The 15,368-nt window shown below is 40.9% G+C and overlaps 1 protein-coding gene across 9 annotated transcripts in view; it reads left to right on the top strand.

The window, feature by feature from the left end:
* Positions 1–15,368, top strand: part of CEP170 (centrosomal protein 170) — a 177,881-nt gene that overhangs the window by 107,462 nt on the left and 55,051 nt on the right. For 8 of the 9 annotated variants that reach the window (XM_019526993.1, XM_019526996.1, XM_019526992.1 and 5 more), the window contains one exon: positions 11,277–11,426. The exons of the other annotated variant lie outside the window; for it this stretch is intronic. In XM_019526993.1, coding sequence (XP_019382538.1) covers positions 11,277–11,426 — 150 coding nt within the window. The remainder of the gene's footprint in view (positions 1–11,276; positions 11,427–15,368) is intronic. 9 annotated transcript variants of the gene reach the window in all.

The raw sequence follows: 15,368 nt of genomic DNA on the forward strand, positions 1-15,368 counted from the left end.
TTTTTTTTTTTCAGTATATTACCTTCTGTCCAGAAAAGGTGACTTTTGAAAACCCACCGACCTAAAATTTTATCTGAAGTGGTTACTGTTTTCACTTGCATTAACAGGTGAACGTGCTGGTGTTCATCCCAAAGCCTCACTCTTTCCAACCCAAGACCTCATTGCACTCACTGCATGTCAAGAGAGCCTTGGCGTATCTATATAGGACAAAGTTTTTCTGAAAAAACACATAGTTTATCTGATTCCCTAGCTTAAACATAAACCAGGGGTACACCTGTGGTAGCCCAGACACCATCTGACTGGGTATTGGCTTATGTAAAAATAAACTTTGAGACCAGTAAGGTGGAGCTGCTCTCTGAAAAGGCCCAGACCATTAGAGCTCAGGGTACTTCCATTGCTTTCCTACACATTGTTTCTGTAAGTGGCAGTTGCAGGGCAGCCATCTAAACCTCAATCCATTCCTTTATCAAGCACTGTGCAATTGTGAAAGTTTCCAGGGCAAATGATGCATTTTAATGGTCCTTCAGTTGCTATTTACGTGGGGTCTCTAAGACTTTCCCTGAAAGTGTGCGTTAGCATCATTTTGGAGTTGCTCACAATGTGAATATGCATATAGACAATCACTGAAGAAGAAAGAACCCCAGTAACCCCAGAACCCTTGTTCTGTTTTTTCTTCAGAGTTGGTTGTATTATAAAATTGTGTTTCAAAAGAAACTAAGTAGTAGGATGTGCACATTGCCCTTCTTTCCCTTTGTGTGGGAACTTAAGGGCAAAACTATAGTGCATGTAAAGACAAAAAATATCCAGTCAAAAGCTTGTCATGTGTATAGTCACAGTGAAAATAGTGAATGTAGAAAATGCATCTGAAAGGACTTCAGTTTCTATCAGGTAATACTTTTGTGTATTTAAGTAGTAACTGAAAGGTTCTGAATAAAATTGTCGACCAAATAGGGAATTCTGCAGTGTTTTTAACAAACAAAAAAAAAAACCCTTTAAATATTTCTCAGCCTCGTTGCACGGTAATTTTAGGTGGTTTCTGCAGCTCTTAATCCCTAGATCAGCCACGTTTTACATTGCTTAAAGCAGTCATTATTCATTTTAAAGTTATACCACTCCAGGGCAGGATTATCTCTAATCCGCCTAATTTTGTCCCGTTCCGTTAAAGTGGCCACTTCCCACATCTTTTCTACCCAAGTTGGAATCCTCCAGCATCCTAGGATTCAGTGGGTGAGAAGGGACACTGGAGTGCAGCAGAGCCAAGCATGGTGCCTCACCCCTCTGCGACATTGGGTAGAATGCAACCTCAGGTTACCTGGAGGCTGTGGTGCCTCCCACTGCCTCCTGGAACGGCTCACTGCTCCTACCAGCAGTGGCATGGAGTGGGGGGCAAGCTCTGGAGAAGAAAGGATTGGGTCCATCAGAGCTGAAGCAGTGAGACAGTCTGGGCAGCAGCAGGAGGCACCACAGCTACCAGGTGCTCTTGGGCTGCAGTGTTGGCCTTGCCCAGAGAGAGCAGTGAACCAGTCCCTTTCAGCCATAGTGCTAGTGAGCATAGCACTGCCAAGCCTATAAGCCTGTTGCGGGTTTTTTCCCCCCAAGGTGAGGTGGAGTACCTTGCATTTTTTCGTATTAAATGGCAACAAGATATCCACCCACTTACTAAGCCTATCCAGGTCAGCCTGGATCACCAGCTTATCTTCAGGTGTGGAAGCTCTACCCCAAAGGTTAGTATCACCAGCAAACTTGGCCGGTCCACTTCTGACACCAGTGTCCACATCATTAATAAAAACATTAAAGAGAAAAGGTCTAAGGATGGAGCCCTGGGGGACACTACTGGTCACAGAGCACCATGATTATTCACTTCCATCAGCTACCAGTCTTTGGGTCTAATCTCAGAGCCAAATCCCCAGCCATCAGACTGATGTAGCCGAGGCTGCAATTGGCCAATTTTTCCATGAGGAGATCATGGGACACCAGATCAAAGGCTTTTTTAAAGTCCAGGTATGTAACATCAATCTCTTTGGAGAATCAGTGATTTGGCTGTAGACATAGCTTTAAATGTTTTTTTCTACATACCTCAAGGTACCAGGTGCAGCTTGTGATGGTGGGGTGGATGGAGCATCCCACAGGAACGCAGGTGAGCTCTCCACGTGCTCAGTGGCAAACCCAGAAGTGGACCAGAAGTACTTCTGGTACACTTTCAGGTCTGCCACTGAGCCTGTGGGGGACCCCCCAGCCTGGCGATTGGCAATGGGGGGAACTCCGGACATCCCTCCTGACCCAGGAGGCACCAGTTGTCGAGCCAGGGCAGTGCCCCCTGCGCGCTCCTTGGTGGACACAGAAGCGGACCAGAAGTGTTTCTGGTCCACTTCCAGGTCTGCTGCCAAGCACACTGGGGACCCCTCTGTGCTCCTGTGGGATGCTCCATCCACCCCACCATTTCAGCATTCATGAGCCACCTGGTACTGGGAGATATGTAGAAAAAACATTTAAAGCTGTGTCTATGTCTGAATCATAGAATCTTTCCGAATCTCTCCGAATCAATTTGGAAGGTTCCAATTCAATTCGGAGTGATTAAAGGGTCTCCTGATTCAATTTGGATTCAGAAATTTAGCCACTGAATCAGGTCGAATCTCCACCGAATCAAACCAGCAACCGAAACTTCACATAGCCCTAGTAACAAGGCCCTCTTTGTCTGCGTGACTAAGGACAGATATTATGCATAAACCAGTTTAAGTGATCAGAAACTGATTGAAACCTGTAACACAACAGATGTTCAGTGCACAGAAACCAGTTTGAAAATGGCTGAAGCCGGTTTGAGATAAACCTGGTTGAATGTAGTATCAGACTTAACTGATTTGGGTCAAACCAGTTTATAATAATGTCTGTCCCAGACTCCTTACTGGTTTAAAATAAACCAGACACACCCAGCATCCTGGCATGCTCTCTGGACTGGGCAGGGCTCTCTACTCCACAGCAGGGCTGGCCCCTTCCCTCTGCTCCCTAGCTGCAGCTTCAGTACAGACTGTGGGCTGTTCCCCCCGCCCTCCTCCTCACCACTACCTGCTAAGCAGGAATTCCCCCCTCCTCTGCCTTGTGGAGAGGTGTCTTTGTATTAGCTAACAGACCACATACTGGCTATGGTCCATACTGAATCAGTAGGTAAGACCACTGTTTTCTTCATGTGGTGATAAAAACTGAGTTAGGGGGTGATAAACACTGTTATTAATTCCCTGCTGGGCTAATCGGAGCATCCTGCTGCAGTCTGGCCATGCCTCCCCCACCTCAGCTCAGTGCTGTGGAAGGGCTGCTCTAGCACCCCCCGACTTCTAGCCTGAGCCTCTGCAGACATGTTCCTCCGTATCTGGCATGTCTGTGCAGTTACAAACCAGTTCAGCCTAGCCAGCGTAGACTAACCTGCAAAGATTGAATAGATTCAGGCACAGGCATTTTAAATGTCTGTAGCCCATGTGCGTATGCACACAAAATTGGCAGATACAATATTTATGATCTTTGCAATGAAATAAAATACTACAAAATTTCTGAACACCTATACTTCTCCTATTGCAAAATTTTTATCAAACATTTATTAAACAATGGAGATTAACTGAAAAAGTATCTTCTTTGCTTATTAAAAATATGGACGAATACAATAAAGTAAGATTTTTAAGAGGTATACGGTGGTGCCCTGAGGGCACCTTTTGGAATCTTTCTGCATCTTTGTAGATGAGAGATTGCCTTAAAAAAATTAAAGAACTGGAAAATAAAACAAGGACTGAGCCAAACATTTCTATCTTTAGAAAAATGGTTTTCAGGTCCCCTTGCTTTTCAGCCCCAAGATCCTGGGGCTTAATTACTTTTTATCACTGCTTCAGTGATCCATGCCAGAAAAAATATGCTTTAACCTCGCATGTCTTGGTTGTAGAACTACATATGATTTATGAATGGTATGTTGAAAGTTAAGCAAGGATACTAAAACCTGGTAAATCATCTGAGGGTGAATGTAACTTGCTTTATTTTATTATTTTTATTTGCATTTTATTTGTATTATACTTGAAGCGTTCACTCAGATTGAGCAACAAGTTCAAGGAATGAATGTCAAATCTGAATTTTTCACACATCTGGCAGACTTTCAACAATTAGTAAATTTGTTTTCAATTTTGAAGCCTGAAAAGGACTGAAGATTTCATTGTGACAAGCATGGGATGACTTGCCTTGACCATCGGGTTTGACAAGATGGCCTCCTAAGGTCCTTTCTAGCCGTTTTCTATGATTCTAAGCACACAATTTATATGCAGTCATGGACATGTAGTTGGTTTTTTTGGAAAATGAAAAAATAATAGACTTGGTAGGCTATTATCTTTTGTTTTGCTTGCTTGAAGTGTTTTTTAATTGTTTCCTCTTGTACATGCTAAATTCATAGTTTTAACTTTTTTATGCTAGAGAATTTTGTGTTGTCTGGTTTTACATTCTGAATATGTAATCATACTGATTTATGGAGTTTGAAAATCTAAGAATACTTAGTGAGACAATTTGATAATGTGTAGGTGACCTGTTCCCCGAGCTTAATTAGAAAGACCATATTATTTTAAAATACTTAGTGTAACCGTTGAAAAGATCCATTGAAATCTGAGTTCCAGAAGCAGCTTAAATAAAATATGGACCACAATATCTAAATAGGGAAATGGGATTTTTACCGTAGTATTTTGTGCTTTTCTAAAAGGCAGAACATATTTGTTATCATCATTTTCTTTTGTGATAGTGATTTTCGTCTCTATTAATGCTTTATCCTATATTCTCTTATGAACATGTGGGCTACCATCATTAGTGGAAATATCAGGAACTTAGTTTGGGCCTGAACCTGGCTCCTAGATTTTAATCTGAAAACTCTTATACCCCGCACCCACCATGTTTCAGTCTTTTCTCATGGTCACTGAGGCCCCTAAAGTTGGTATCTTTCCTTTCCTTTTCCCTGCATATCCAAGACATATCCAAATTGTCTTATATATTTCTAAAACATAACCTATTATTATCTTTTCTGTTCATACAGATAAAGGGCCGATAAAGGACCGCATAAATCTCATATATAAATTACTGTAAACTCTTGGTGATTCTAGACAATTTAATCCATCTTCTCCCAACTCCATATAAAACAGAACTACTAAAATACTTTACTTTTCCACCTTTTAACATCTCACATACTCTTTTTAAACTCATGCCACTCTCCCCATTTTCCTTTGCCTTAATTCATGCCTTTAATATGCTTTACAGAATTGCTGCCTACTTCTTATTTACTGTTGCCACTCCAATCTCTTTAACTCAGTTATACAAACCTTTAATTCCCATTTGTTCACACTATCCACCAGTGCTTTCTCTCATGCCACTCCTTAGCCATTGAATGGCCTACTTGAACTAGATTCCTTTTCAAGACTAAGTTCTGCTTGGAGAGTCACTAATGATAGGTCTCAGGGCAGAGAGGCTCAGAATTTAAGCATCAAATAATACAAAGGCACTGGCTTCCATAAAGAGAGAATATTTCATTCCCCCCACTGTTCTGGTCTGTTTCAGAGTTTTTACATTCTTAATCCATGGAGTTCTCATAAAGCAAGGACTGCAGTAAGCATAGAGATGGCCTTTGGGCCCTTCTGAAGCCATAGCAGTAGGCTCCATTAGCAGATCTAAAAATGTGAGAGAGAGCTTTTTCCTTCCCATTTTAGCCACTTCAGAACTGTGCAAACCAAGGCCAGTGTTTTTGGGATGATCTTAGATCATATCACTTCCACCTGAAAAAGTAGAAGAGGAGTGTTCTTAGGATGCTGCTGAAGACACCAAGTGTATCAAAAGCTCACTTATAGTTGTGGTGCTACTTCTGCTGAATGGGGAGTGTGCCTTATGGCCACTGGAGGAAACAGCTTGACAATATGATCAGAGTATATATACTCCAGTGCAGTGGTGTTCAACATCTGTCCCACAGGCTAGATTCAGCCTGTAGAGCTATGTCATGTGGCCCGTGGGGCTCCCCATGGGTCCAGAAATTTGTTTTTGGGGGAGCAGTAGCTGTTAATTGCATCTAGAGCCATGGCAATTAACACCACCAAATTTCTGGACCCAGGGAGAGTTCTGTGGTCCAAACGACAGAGCCTTCTACACTGGTCAGGCTGCAGCTAGATCCAGTGCTCAGGTTGTGCTGACTTACCAGACTGCACCTGTGGGCTAACCCTGCACACAGGATCCAACCCATGGACTGACCTCATACCACTAATCCCACCCGTCGGCTGGATAGCTCGAGCCTTATTGCTCTAGTAGAGGAATTGTATTCAAAAGAAAGAGGCTGCTTCATTTCAATGTTTTTGCACCTCTACATCCTTCTATATAGTCTTGGTGAAGTTGTATAACTGAACACACAACCTATGTTAGTGTACCCACTTATAAAATGGAAGTGATGCCTCTATAGGCTTAATGTCTGTAAAGCAGGGGCAGGCAATTATTTTGGGCGGAGGGCCGCTTACCGAGTTTTGGCAAGCTGTTGAGAACTGAATGGGTTGCCATGCCCCTTGACAGGTGCCCCACCCCCTGATCACCATCTTGGGACCAGAAGTCCTGCCCCCTAACCCCTGACCACCTCTACCAGAAGTTCCTCCCCTTGCCCCTGGAAGTACTCCTTTCAGCAAGGGGTTTTGCCATCTTGGAACCAGAAAAATACCAAATTATATTCTAAAAAGTGAACATTTACAACATTCGTTAATTAAAAAATATTTTTGCACAATAGCTTAAATGAAGTCTTACACTTGTATATTTTGGGATGTGGATATAGGTTTGTGGGGGAGTTGGGTAGGTGGGTGTGGATATGTAGGATGTGGGTGGGTATGGGGTTTGTGGGGGAGGGTGCCTGGTATGTGTGAGAGGGTGTGGGGGTCTGTGTGTATGGCAGTGTGAAAGGGTTGTAGGTGCATGTGCATGGTGGGGGGGGTGTGTGTGTGTGTGTGGGCCTCGCCCTACAAACACACACACACACACTGCCCCTCCTGCACACACGTACACACGCACTCTCTGCCCCTGCCTGGACATGCGCACTGCCTCTGCCTGCACACACTGCCCCTGCCTATGCACGCATGCGCGCGCGCGCGCACACACACACACACACACACACTGCCAGAGGCAACCCAGGCAGGATGTGGGACCTGGGGCACATCAGCCTGTGCGGGGCCCCACCCCTGCATGCAAGAAAGCCAGCAACAGATGTGGAGCTGGGAGGCGCCGAGCGGCCAGAGGTGGTGGATTTGGTGGCAGGTGAGGTGCATGAAGCCGGTGGCAGCACAGAGTTGCCGCGGCCATTCCACCCAGCTCTGCGGGGCCCCCAAAGTGCAGGGCCTGAGGTGGTCATCTTGATTCACAGCCCCAAAGGAATGGCCCTGCACACTGCTTTTGTGCGTGCATGCACACACTCTCTCTCTCTCTCTGCCCGTGTGTATGAAATGGCTAGGAGTGGGTGGGGCTGGACTCCTGCTTCCTGCTGCTGGCTCCCCCTGGGTCTTACTGCCCCTGTCAACTTTGACAGGTGGCCAGGAGCAGATAAATATTTTCTAAATTTTTTAGGGGTCTTGCGTGCCAGATAGAATAGTCTGGCAAGCTGTATCCAACCCACGGGCTGTATTTTGCCTGGCCATGCTGTAAAGTATTACATATGTGATACAGTTCACCAAAATGTATGCACAACCTAACTCATTACAAAGGACCATTGTTGTCTGCAGAATTTTTAAATATTATTTAATGTTTGCAGACTCAAACAGATACATTTGGGCTCCAGGTCCAGAACAGGGAGGTTTGGAAGGAAGACACCAGAAAAAAATTAAGTTTGCCCTCAAAATTTTACAAAATTAGCTATCTCAACTTTTCATTTGTTAATGTACCTCATAATCATTCCGGGGGGGTGGGTGTTGCCTAAAAGAGGGAGACTGTGGACCATTAAGTTTGAGCAAGGAGATGAAGAAATGTTTAAGACTTACAATCCAAAGGGAGCTGTGATTAACTGTTGTAAATAGTTACATAACTATTCCCCTTATAAACCTTTTTTCAATGAATAATTTTCTTCTGAAACATTCACCACTGCCTCAGATATCCCAGGCTTGATTCTTGCTAAAAAGTATAGGTTTTTTTATAAATTTGAGCAAAAATTGCTCAGTCATATAAGTGCAAGGAGGGTGAAGAAAAGCTTTGTTTCCATTAGAGAAAAAAGTATGTAATTTTTTTAAACTGATTTTTCAGCCAAACAGCTGGGTGTGGAAGACTGAAATTTGGCATAGAAATGACCTTCCCAGACGGCCTCTCTTTTGCCGGGTGGGGGTTGCAATTCAATTTTGAATTGACTAAGCAATGAAGTGTTAAAATAAAAAGAGGGTGATATCCAATATTAAGATGATTAAGGAACTTGTTTTCTCTGTGTAAACGCAACCATTGCTGTGATTTGTTAAAAAGAGAAAGCTCTCACCAAAAACCTGGCCTTCCATACTTAACTGCTGTTTAATATTTTTCTTTTAATCTTTGGAAACATGTCACAATTAGTAGTACAATAGCATCATGTCCTTCCAGAGGAGACTTCTAGCCAAAATGCTGGCTAATAAATTGATTAAAAGCCAATTCTGTTCAAGGTTGCAAGAAAAAGAGCAAGTGTGAAATGAAAACAGACCTTTCTATGTCTGCCTGTCATCTTCTTTTCCAGTAAATCAGCGCTGTCTGACTGCATGTGGCCCATGAGGGGTTAATGCTTGGCCTGTAGGATCCTGCACGGCCACCGTTCCTCCCTCTGCTCCTGCTGGTGCCAGGGTCTTTAGGCTCTACCTTCCTCCTTCAGCTTTGGCATCCTGCCCCACTCCTGTGGGGTGAGGCAGCACAGCCTGTGGTGGCTTGGGGTTGGGACAGGCTGTCTATGTGGAAGGGGAAGGGCAGAGCAGCACATGGTGTGTCCCACAGCCACTCATAAGTTTGGTAACCCTTCAGTGAATTGAAGGAGGAACAAGAATATAAAAACAATAATTTTTCAATACCAGGGGCATCTGTATTGTAAATGTATTTTGCCTCTTAATCCTGTAAATCAGTCTTGAGCTAGATTGTATTCTTCCTCCTGTAAGGTCCATTCTTGTAAGATGGCAGCAGAAAATACCACTTAAAGGAGAGAAGTTACTTGATGCTTGTGTAGTGTAGCACAGGGCAAATGTGCTGCACAGCATTCTGTGTTTACTGAAAAAGTCTAGCATATGATCCTCCACACTGCTAGAGTACTAGTCCCCCAAATATACGAGACACTAGAGCTGTGTCCAGCCTTCACTACTTGTGTTGAAGGGATATTAGTGGAGACATTAGGCTATGGGTTTATTATACATCTTTTCATTATATGAAAAGAGAGGAAGATATTCTTTGCATCTTACCTTCAGCCCTTGTAGAATGAAGCAGAACTGGATTTCACCTTAGTGTACCCAATATTCCCATAACAGGAAAGGCCTGATGACAAGGTTATATAACTTCAATAGACCTTCAAATCCATGAGACCAATGCTGCTGGGAACAGGGGGTGTGGTGTGGAGGGGTTAAAGAACTTTGCAACATCAGTAAAGATCTTTATTCTCATAGTCAGTAAATATTCTGTTAATAGTAATTTGTTTGCACAAAATGCTCCTGCAGTTCTGATTTAAATGTAAATGTTAGAAGACCTGAGGTGTCCATGTGAATGAAGTGAGAGAATGAAGAGCCACCTACATAAGAGTAAACTAAAGGCAGGAGGAGGGGCTGGATGATGGTTGGTTTATGTGCTTCCTTGCCACCTATCATACTTGTCAAAGATAGCAAGAGAGGGAACTAGATGTCATCTTGATTATGGAGACATGAGACATGCACTGCAATTTTAAAAAGCTCTTGCAAGAGATTAATTATGCTTAGATAAAGTGTAATACTGTAATTTGAAATTTTAGGTGTGGTTTACATGCAAATGGGTAGTATCAGTGCAAAACAGTTCTTTGTTCTCAAGTATTGGCAAATGCACAATTCTTAGTTTGTATCAGCATAAATCAGTTAATTTCTATATAGGTGGTAACTTTACATAATTAGACCTTAAATGGGAATTACATTTTTTTTTAAGGAAGAAAAATGTCCTTTTAAATATTACAGGCCTCAGTGAGAAAGTGTTATGGACTATGGGCCTCTAGTGGTGAATTAGATAACTTCGATATTTGGAATTAGATAGCTTTGGTATTTTTTACATTTGTTCAGAATTTTGGTAAGCAGTGTGTTCTCCTTCATAATTTTGGTAATTAACATGTCCTCCTTCCTTTATTAGTACTGGACAAAGGGTTGTCAAAGACCCAGAGGCACCAATCTATGGAAAATACTGCATTTAGAAAAATATCTTCCTTTATGTTGTGTATATTTTCTTTTTTTTTTTTGTCATTAGTGATTTTTTTTAATAAGACTGGTAGCTGTTTAGATGGTTCCCTATTTTGCTTGCATTCCTTCCATGATAAAGCAATCTTCTGAAATAAGTTAATCTCAGCAGCAAGTTTTAATGATTCACGGTACCCGTAGTAATAACAAAAATAATACTGGTAAATGTAAAATTTCTCTAAACAGAATTTTCTCATCGGTCTTTGTCAACCTTAAAAAAAAATATATTAATTTCCCAAACCCTATAGATGTCTTTTTTTTTTTTTTTTTTGAAGTAATTTAGAGCCCTCTATAAACTACATGGAAAATTGAGTAGTAACTTTAAGTTGATAATCCTTGTTTCCGTCAACTAAATTACATTACATTAACATTTTGTTAAAACATATTTAACATTTTCATATGTAAGCAATTGCTGTATTTGCTGCATCAGTGTGAGGAATGGTGGTTGATATAAACATCACTGAGGAGGTGTTCTAAAAGATGTCTCCCTTAATGACTTTGAGAGCACTTGTTACAAACCAAGCAGTAACTCTTCTAAAAATAAATATAACAAAAACATTAAGTACTACTTTAATTAGAATATACTTAAATATACTATTTAGCAAATACAAGCATGTATATTTCTTGATATTACATAATGTCTGAGGCCTAAAGCTACATTTATAAAAATAAGTACCCAAAAATAAACTTCTGGAAATGTTTTTGATTTGCTACTGATTTGTGGAATTAACTTAGATATCAGATAACTTAATTTGCCAGCATTGGCGCCCCCATCCATCAAAATTGAATGCTGTGTCAGGAAGACATTGGGTTAATCCGAGTAACAATGTGTTTCATTTCCAGGTATTTGGAGTGGATGACAGCCAGGATTATAATAGGCCTGTTGTCAACGAGAACCAGAAAGATTTAGTAAAAGATTGGGCTATAAATTCTGCTACAGTAGTACTGGAAGAAAAAAGACCACTGAGTACAACTGGATTTCTTGACACAGAGGTAGAATTTAATTTTTGATGGTCTTCTTTTTTCTTCCAATAAGAGAAAGCACTAGTAATTGACCATTAAGTGTTAAACAGTTAGCATATGAGGTTTTACCTTCGAAGCATTAGTTCTGACATATAAACATTTTGCTTTATTTTAACTCTTATAGTTTAAGAAAAATTCTTCCATTAGAACTAGAAAAGTTAAATTATGAAGGTATTAAGCTACCTTTCTGCTTGCAGTTGTATGCATGTACGGAAATGTAGTGTGAGCTCCATTGCAGTATTACATTTGTTGGTATGGGGGCCCCAGACTGCATTCCTCACAGCTGAAATAATGAAACTGATTAACTAAATATAAGATCTTGAAATTAAAAAATTGTCTGTACATCTGACTTGTGATATAAAGCCATCAAAGTATGTAGGAATCTTGTAATTGAGAGCCCCAAATAGGTAAATACATTTGGCGGGGTTGAGGAAGGAAGGGGCAGTGGGACAGGAATATAGATGGTTGTCTTTAGAGTTGTAGTTTATTAATTGATGCCCTGCTCCTAAAAAGACAATGAAGCTTTATATCTGGGATGCAGAGCGGTTTAGCCAGATTAGGCTTAGAAGAAGGCTTGTGCTCTAAGGCTGTTTATGACAGTCTGGAAAAGCACAGGCTCAGGGGGGACCTGGTGGCAACCTGTAAGTGCACAAGGGGTGTTCATCAGGATCTGGGAGAACATCTGTTCACCAGAGTGCCCCAAGGAAAAACAAGGACCAACGGTCATAAACTGCTACAAGACTGTTTTTGGCTGGACATAAAAAAAAAATGATTTACTGTCTTAGCCCCCAAGACCTGAAATAGACTCTCTCCAGATGTGGTACAGGCACCTACTCTGGACTTATTCAAGAAACGCTTGGATATTTATCTTGCTGGGGTCCTTTGACCCTAGCTGACTTCCTGCCCCTGGGCAGGGGGCTGGACTTGATGGTCTTCGAGGTCCCTTCCAGCCCTAATGTCTGTGAAATCTAAATGTATGATTCCCAGTATAAGTACATGATAAGTGTTGAACCTACCTCTGGCTGTTCCTAGCAGGCATTAAGATACCATAATAATGGATGAACTGTAATAACTTGAATAAATAGAATAGGATTGAGGTAGAATCAGTCTCAATACCAACAAAAGGATACCACATCTACTTTTAATTTTGTTAGCAAAACTTACAGTCCTGCAAATAAGTTGATACAAGCTTACTATAATCTTGAGCCCATCAAGATTTTGAAGTGTGATTAGTTTTTTAGCAGTAAGTGGCTCAGCACCTAATCAACCTGCCCACTTTTTTCATAGCTAAGTCTTTTTGTTGGGATGATATTTTAGCTATCGTGGAATATTGATGTTGACATCTAGTGTGGATAAAATATATTTTTAAATATCTGCTGTGAAAATAATGTTTTCATTTATGCGAGAAGTCAAACCAAATGAATTGCTGCATTTTTCCCCCTACTTTACTTTTGGTTGTAAACCTACTTCTTTATTCTTTCTTCTGTGTTCCCATCTCCTGCAGATCTCTGTTCCCTTGCTGGCCTCTCTGCATTGTAATACTACCAAAAGAGTAGAATATTTTTTATATTTTTAATAATATGTACAACAAAACATTAACATTTGGTATATTTTATATGTACATATGCAGACTAAGTCTACACCTGTGATCAGTGTATGCTGAACTTAACTGAAGGAGATGCTGCAGAACAGGGTTTTTTTGACTTCTCACTCAGACCTATTTGTATTCCCATTCCATCCCCAACATAGTTTGGAATAGCTTTAGAGGTGCTCCAGTGCATGTTGGCTGGCACTACTGATGTGATCCAGTCTTATCCTCTGTTACTGTCAGTGTGCCTAACATGCCACTCTATTGGAGTAACCAATAGGGGCTAGTTATTCCAGATTTGGGGTTTAAGTTCCTTTCTTCTTGCTGTAGTATTCAAGCTTTGGAAAGATCAGAATGGAGTCTTTTTTTTTTTTTACAAAGTACTGTTTGGCAGTACTAACAAGCTTGCTGAGTTTAAGAGAGATAGTGGTGTGTCTCTTCTCAATTTCTGAGGCTGATTCATGCTGTTTTAAGACACAAGGGGAGATGTGAAAGAAAGTGCAAAGTCTTCAGAAGGCAAAGGAGACAAATATTTGCTGTAAGAGATATTTGAGTATGCTAAGAAGGATGAGTGTACATGTAGAGAGAAAAGATGAATGGGGTTTGAAAGGGAGTTATTGACAATTTTGAAAGTAGAAGACTGAAATATATATGGAAGAAAAAGTGAAGTCAGTTCAGATTCAGGAAGAAACATGTTCATAGTAGCAAGATAGGGAAATAATTGTATTTAATGCCTTTTTGGGTCAACTAGTGAGTATCAGTTAATGTATTGAAAAATTAGTATTTAAACTGAAACTTGCTGGAAGTGGGCGGAGGTGGGGAAATGAATTTGAGTGAGTATTGAGGAGGCAAGGACCAGGATTGGAAGGCAGAAAGAAAGAAAAAAGGGGGTTATATTGTCAGAGATTGTAAGTCTGAGCATTTGGAAGGATCAAGGTGGTGTCAGCAATGACAAATTACATGGAAGGATGTTTGGGTAGAAAGGTAATTTTAGACTATAGGGCTCTACGCAAGATGCTACTGTGCAGTCATTACTCCACAATTTATTTAATACTTGTATTAGCAAGCACTAAATAAATGTGCAGTAACTCGAGTTACTGAGTAGTAGCACTGGCAAATGTCTTTTAGGTGATGCTACTGCACAGTAGCCTAATAATACTGTGCAGTAGTGTATTAGAACTGTCCGTGCTGTGACGCGCTACTTGCACAGTCAGCATCTCATGTAAACGTGCCTTAGGTCTATACATTTAAAGTATTTTTGAAAAATGCATAAAAAGAGATGACCTATACATCCAAATGAGGGACTGAGATTTGCACCAGTCATTGAAGAGATTAGCAGTACTGTTTTTTGGCTCTGCAAAAGCCTGGTGCTTCTGGCCAAAATTGAGGGAGTGGGCATATGCTGAGGTGACATAAAACACAGACAAGTAAATAAAAATCTTGGATTATTTCTTTGTATACTTTGATTTCTTTTATTAAATTATTTATAGATTAAGACAATAATTGTTGAATAAGTTAATCATGAGCTCAGAGGTTTATTTCAGTCATTCAGTTAAAAAAAATAAAACAATACTATTTTACAGAAAAGTCCACTTACCACCAGAGGTCACCATGAAAGTTGTTTCACATTTAGAGCGGTAAGAGTGGAGTGACTAACAAGATAAATCTTTATCCATTTGATTATTGTGAATACTTTGAGTTTGGGAGGTAGAGAGTTATTTTTTCCATATGCAGTTTCATTGTAATTTTCAGCAAATAATGTGATTGGTTTAGGCAGTTTTTAATGTTTTACTTGACTTCATTAGGCTAACCATTCAAGTTTGTATCCACTTTTTTTTTTTAAACTATATACAGCAAAAGCTGTGTTAACCGGCACTTTATTAGCCAAAAAACTCTATTAACCGGCATTTGAGGGACGCAGCAAAGGTGAAACCAGAAGTACCACTTCCGGGTTTCGCCACCGCTGCAAGCAGAGTTCTTGCCACTTCTTCGGCCCACAGCCCAGGGCAAAGTAGCCTGTGCAGGGCCCCCCTCCCTGTCCCCCAGCACACTGACGCGGGGGGAGTGCACCAGATGGTACACATTTGATTAACCGGAATATCTGATTAACTGGCATCCCCCATTCCCAGGGTATGCCGGATAACAGAGCTTTTACTGTAGTTCTCTTTTACTTGTCTAATTCTCTCTCTTCCGCTACAAGTGGAACCAGGTTTAATACTGCGCGTTCAGGTTCACATCACAGTTTTGGTAATGTTATGGTCCTGTGCTGCTTTGAATGCTGATGTTTACTTTTTGTGCTCATTTAAAAAAAAAAAAAAAAAAAA

This window comes from Gavialis gangeticus, unplaced genomic scaffold (assembly GCF_001723915.1).
Source record: "Gavialis gangeticus isolate Ggan-Ray unplaced genomic scaffold, GavGan_comp1, whole genome shotgun sequence".
NCBI classification, from domain to species: domain Eukaryota; kingdom Metazoa; phylum Chordata; order Crocodylia; family Gavialidae; genus Gavialis; species Gavialis gangeticus.